At 39.6% G+C, this 5,949-nt stretch overlaps 1 protein-coding gene across 1 annotated transcript; it reads left to right on the top strand.

Moving 5' to 3' along the window:
* Positions 1-2,861: 2,861 nt before the first annotated feature.
* FLA1 (FASCICLIN-like arabinogalactan 1) lies at positions 2,862-4,645 on the top strand. The gene has a single exon (XM_068454275.2). It carries the CDS (start codon positions 3,138-3,140, stop codon positions 4,371-4,373), a length of 1,236 nt encoding a protein of 411 aa, XP_068310376.2. The 5' UTR covers positions 2,862-3,137; the 3' UTR covers positions 4,374-4,645.
* Positions 4,646-5,949: the final 1,304 nt, after the last annotated feature.

Here is a 5,949-nt window from a genome sequence, read left to right as displayed (position 1 = left end):
ATAAATTGAGCATGCACACACCTTTCAACGTTTCCCTCGTTTTGCCCCTCTTCCCATATGAAGAAAACCTAATCCACCCCTCATTCACCGTCACAAACACACTGAGTGAACAAATTTTTTTTAAAGTTATGGGATTACCGGGTTGCAGCTGCAACCTAACTTCGATCCACCATAAATCCGTTCCAAACACCAGCTCCTTATGTTTGCTTCTTTTACCCTGTTTTTCCTTCTTCAACGTGCGCAACGGCCAACCCGCTTGCCCCTTGTTTCCCTCCGTCAAACAAAAACATATCAACTGAATAAAAAAATTTTAAATTTTCTAAATGCAGCGGGTCACAACGACCTAGTTCTACTTTTGAGCTCGTCCATTTTCAGCCGTTAGATCCTTGTTTGTATAGATTATCCACTCACTTCATCCGCACCTTAGACACGCCCTATATTTGTTTGTGTATTTGTAGTTGGCCCACTAAACATATAGCGTAAACTAAATAGGTAGTCAACAACACTGAATTAGAACCGAACCTCCTCCTCCTCCTATTTTCTTCTATCAGTCCTGTCTTTTCTCTTTCTCTTCATGTGTGTTACTCTATTGTGCATACCAAATGCGTAATGAAATATCTCAATTAACAAGTTTTGACAATCTTTGACATTACTCAATAGTTTCTTACAACCGTCTCGACAAGCCTTTACATATCACAATAGTTATCGGTATACATGGGCATAAGTTTATGGTCCAATGAAGTTTCTTGTCAAAATCATGGCTCCTATAGATGTTTTATAATTTTAGCTTCGCCATTAACATGCATGCAAACTTGTTCTTCGAATTTCTCAACCACTAACCAGCACAGTATATAATATCTACAGCCAAGGATAACGTGGTTCCAGCAATGGTATTGTCGGTGGAAGGATCCATAGCCGATGTAAGATCGTAGAAATATACCACCACGTGTCCTTATGTTATACGTCAACGTCATGCCAGCCTGGCAATCGTTGGATTTTGCAGCAGATTGCCACACTTTAACCTGGATCCCTCACACCCTCTTCCCGCTAAACCACCCTCCTTTGTTCCCAAAACCACAAAACTACCCCTCGTACGTGCCGACAGGTTCCTGGCACACGGTCGTTAGAATCAACGGTCATGTCCACAGTCAATCCATTGTTCTTCTCAGCGGTCAACGATTTGACGGCATTGATGACTGACCACTGTTAACTTCTGTGGACGTGCATGCAGGCAAGGATTTTTTGGGTCCCACAAATGGCAGACTTTTCAACGTGCGGTAGCTGATTCTATGCGTGCGAAGAGTGCCGTGCCTTGATTTCTGACGAGGAAGATGCCTAATACCACGTGATCTGCCGCTAACTCTCCTTCTTTAACAATTTTTAATTGCTCTCATGACATTGTATTGTTAGATAGGAACGGCACGTAACGAAAAGCTTGTTCACGTAAGTTGTTTTTATTTGTGATGGGCTCAGTATTTAGTTGTGATTAATCTTGTTGTAATGATGTAACTTCGTTGGGGGCGCTTCAATTATTTTGTTTGTAAAATAAAAACAAGAAATTGTTATTGTCAGTTCAAAAATCTTATTTTACATTCTAAATTTTCTATAATTAAAAAAAAATAAACTAATGAAAAATGTAGAATAAGATTTTTTAAAATGCTAAGAACAGTTCCTTCAAAATATTAAAATTTGTATGGTTTGGAAGAGAAAATGTATGGTCCAAAGACCAAAAAACTTAAATTTATGCCATGTGCTAATGCTAACGTAACAAAGAAACTTACCCCGCCGAGAAAATTTTTCTTGACATCTTATCATCAAATCAAACTCATGAGATTATCAATAATAATTGAATTAATCTACTTGCAATTGCAAATAACATATCTTTTGTAGAAATTTTAAAATTGCAAACATTTTATTTCTTAATGTTTATTTGAAAATCATCTTTATAAAAAATCATTCGAATAAAAGACAGTTTAATTATTCAAAATGTATCAAATAAATTGACGGTTCATCATTAATATGTTATTAATTTGGACCTACACTATCAATTTATTAACACATTTGGATAACTAAACGACCTGTGATTTGAAGATGTTTTTTAAGAATATCTTCAAATAAAGATTAAGAAATTGAAGGTTTTATTTATAAATTTTTTCATAATAAATATACATTATTTGTAAAGGAATTGTTATTAGTACTTCAAAATTTTCATCGGCACTCCAAACTTTTATAATTAGAAAGCAAAATACACTTGTAAAAAGTGTAAAATGAGATTTTTAAAGTACTAATAACCGTTTTAATTTGCAAATAGTGAAATGAGCTTAATTTTTTTTTTTTGAACAAATTATAGCATCTACATTAAGGAGGTGGGAGAGAAGGCTAAACCTTACAATGAGCTTTCCATAGTAACGTGGTTCAACTTCGTTTTTGGCAAGAATCAAACCTAAAACTTCTTACTTACAAGTAAAGATGAATATCATTAGATCGTAGTAGTAGTAAGTGATAATGAATTGAGTTTATTTGAAAATCAAATAAAAATAAAAAGTTAGACGGTTTGATGTTACAACATACACCAAAGGCCTAATTATTGCTCCCTTTTTATACAAAACTTGAAATCTGAGATACCACAACCTCACCAGATCCCTATTTCTCCGTCAAATTTAAATAAAACCAAATATAAACGCCAAACTTCTTCCCCCCACTTTCCTCATCCTCTTCTTCTAGACATAACTAAAGAACAAAACAACCCAACACAAGAAAGGCAAGGTTATTCATGGGAAGGGACCCACCTGATGACACTTATCTCAAATTTTTTTTTTCTATTTAATATTACGGTCTATTTGATCACATTATTTTAAATTAATATCGTTTGTTAATAATAATAATAAAATTTAATCAACAAAAACACCAACACAGTGGCTTCACTTGTAATATATCTCACATCCAAGCCCCATGCTTATAAACCTCCCTCCTCCCTCTACCTTCCCCCACTCACTCTCACTCTCACTCTCTCACTTTACACCAAGCCAACCCACAATCACAAGCTCCTCAACGTCTCTCTCTCTCCCTCCCTCTAGAACCCTCTCACTCTCTGGAACCCCAAACCCCCCAAAATCCCCAGATCCAAATCCCACACAATGCAGCTCCGCCGGGCCACCACCGCCGGCGCCTTCCTCCTCACGCTCACCCTCCTCACCACCCTCACTGAAGCGCACAACATCACGCGTCTCCTCGCGAAGCACCCCGAGTTCTCGACCTTCAATCACTACCTCACCCTGACCCACCTTGCCGCAGACATCAATGACCGCACCACCATCACCGTGTGCGCCGTCGACAACTCCGCCATGTCGGCTCTTCTCTCCAAACACCTCTCCATCTACTCCATCAAAAACATTATCTCCCTCCACGTCCTCCTAGACTACTTCGGCGCCAAGAAGCTCCATCAGATCACCAACGGCACTGCCCTCGCCGCCACCATGTTCCAGGCCACCGGCTCCGCCGCGGGCTCCTCCGGATTCGTCAACATCACCGACTTAAAGGGTGGAAAGGTCGGTTTCAGCCCCGAGGACAACGACGGCAACTTCCCTTCCCATTTCGTCAAATCCGTCGAAGAGGTTCCGTACAACATCTCTATCATTCAGATCAGCACCCTCCTCCCCAACCAGGCCGCCGAGGCCCCCACCCCGGCCCCCGCTGAGCTGAACATCACCGGAATCATGTCCGCCCACGGCTGCAAGATCTTCGCCGACACGCTCCTTGCAACCTCCGACGCCTTCAAGACCTACGAGGACAATCTCGACGGCGGGCTGACCGTTTTCTGTCCGATGGACGACGCATTCAAGGCCTTCTTGCCGAAATTCAAGAACCTGACTGTGGCCGGGAAGGCTGCGCTGCTCGAGTACCACGGCATTCCGGTCTACCAATCCATGTCGATGTTGAAGTCCAACAATGGACTGATGAACACTCTGGCCACCGACGGCGCGAGTAAGTTCGACTTCACCGTCCAAAACGACGGGCAGCAGGTCACTCTGAGGACCAAGCTCGTCACGGCGAGGATCACGGGGACACTCATCGACGAGCAGCCCGTCGCTATCTACACCATCGACAAGGTCTTGCAGCCTAAGGAGCTTTTCAAGGGGGCTTTGACTCCCGCACCGGCCCCGGCCCCGGAGAAACCGGCCCACGCGCCGAAGAAAGCGAAGCACGCGCCCTCACCTGCCTCCGAACAGGAGGCCGATTCGCCCGCGGCGTCGCCGGATGAGGACCCGGCAGATCAGACCGCGGATGACAGTAACGGAGCCGTGAGGGTTGGAAGGCTGGGGTTTGGGGGTTTTGTTTTTACCAGTGTGTGGTTAGTGTTTTCATTGCTGTAAGTTTTTGGTTTATTTTTAATTTTTACAGGCTTGTTCTGGGTAATAAGTGCGATGTCAATTCGAGGTAAATCTCTTTTTCTTTTCTTTTTTTTATCTAATTGGTTTTGTGTGAGTGTGATTTTCTTTTTTTATTTTATTTTTTTTTGTGGGGGAAATTTGTAACATTGTGATATTTGTTTGTCGGTGGAAGTTTGGTTAGTACTTTGGTAGAGACCATTTATTTATTATACAATTGTCACATGTTACCTTCTTATAGTGAGATATTCTTGTAATTGTTTGTGCTGTTTTAAAATAGTTGTCTATTTTTTTTTTCTTATATAAGAATATTCGGAGGCAATTTGGTATGAAGACCCTATAAATTAGCGGCCGATTCAAGATTCTAACATCACTTGATTCTAATCAAGTTACGTTAGGTTTTAGCTATGTGGTGAGCTGACACCTAATGCCTATACTACCAATTTGTAGTATTTTACGAAATATTTTTAAAGTTTGAAAAGTTTTTTTATTTACCTACTGACTCAATTTGCAACCAACTCCAAGCTTTTAAAATCCCACATACAGTACAGTAGTCCAAAGACTCCAAACTAGATGTCAACATTTGATAAAGGCGAAGAAGAATAACTCCAGCCCACTTGAAGAACTCAAAATTTAAATCTACTCTTATCAATAGTCTTCTCTCTTCCACCATCTGCCCAAACTGTTGAGCGGTCCTCGAAGGTCGAAGTTATCAGATGTGCTTCTTCAAACTTACGGAGACCACCCGGTCCATGAATGGATCCGCTCCTGCCCCAAATCATATTGCGGATGTGTTGATTGAGGATAATCTAGGTGACCAATGTATTTGGTATTGAGTTTGACATTCTTAAATAAATCATCATACTGTCATAAAAACAAATTGTATTTTCTCATTGCAAAAACGTTACCGAAATGGTTCCCTAGTAAAAGATAAACAAACAACTTATACTTTAGCATATACTTGAAGTGTAATGTAGGTCAGAAATACAAGCGAATATGGTTTACTTGGATTATTAACATAAGATGAAGCATTGTGTCTTGTTCAAGTCAACAACAAAGAAGAAAAAGTGGTTTGTATGTCCGAATTTTTTTCCTTTCTTTTTGGAAATTGTTATTTGTTCTTTGAAAAATTTACTTGTGCACATGTAATGTTAGGGAGACTATTAATTTAAAGTATATTTTGTAAATCATATGTTATAGTTGTTGATGATTAAATTATTACTTAAGTGTTGATTAAACTGCTTATTTTCTATGAGTAATGTTAAGAAGGTCAACTTTTTAAACTAAATTCGCAAACCATATAATTTGTCTCCAATAAGAAATAAGCACGTTAATAAACACTTAAATAATAATTCAATCATCAACAACCACATCATTTGTTTTACAAAATTTGGTTTAAAATGTTAATCTCCCTAGCATTGCTCATTTCTATTAGTGACACATCACATAATTTAAAAGTGTGTCTAGATAGCATTACTAATTATGCACTCCAAACCTTCTATATTCCATATGGAACTCCATTGAAGGTGACTTTTTTAGGAAAGGGGGCCAAATTGGGCCA

Source organism: Pyrus communis, chromosome 3, assembly GCF_041283825.1.
Source record: "Pyrus communis isolate YQ-2024b chromosome 3, ASM4128382v1, whole genome shotgun sequence".
In the NCBI taxonomy this organism is placed as follows: Eukaryota; Viridiplantae; Streptophyta; class Magnoliopsida; order Rosales; family Rosaceae; genus Pyrus; species Pyrus communis.
The sequence above is the reverse complement of the archived record's forward strand: the minus strand, read 5'-3'. Positions and strand labels throughout refer to the sequence as shown.

What these genes read in the sequence shown, in the direction of transcription:
- FLA1 (XM_068454275.2), top strand. Translation starts at nt 3,138, where the DNA reads ATGCAGCTCCGCCGGGCCACCACCGCCGGCGCCTTCCTCCTCACGCTC.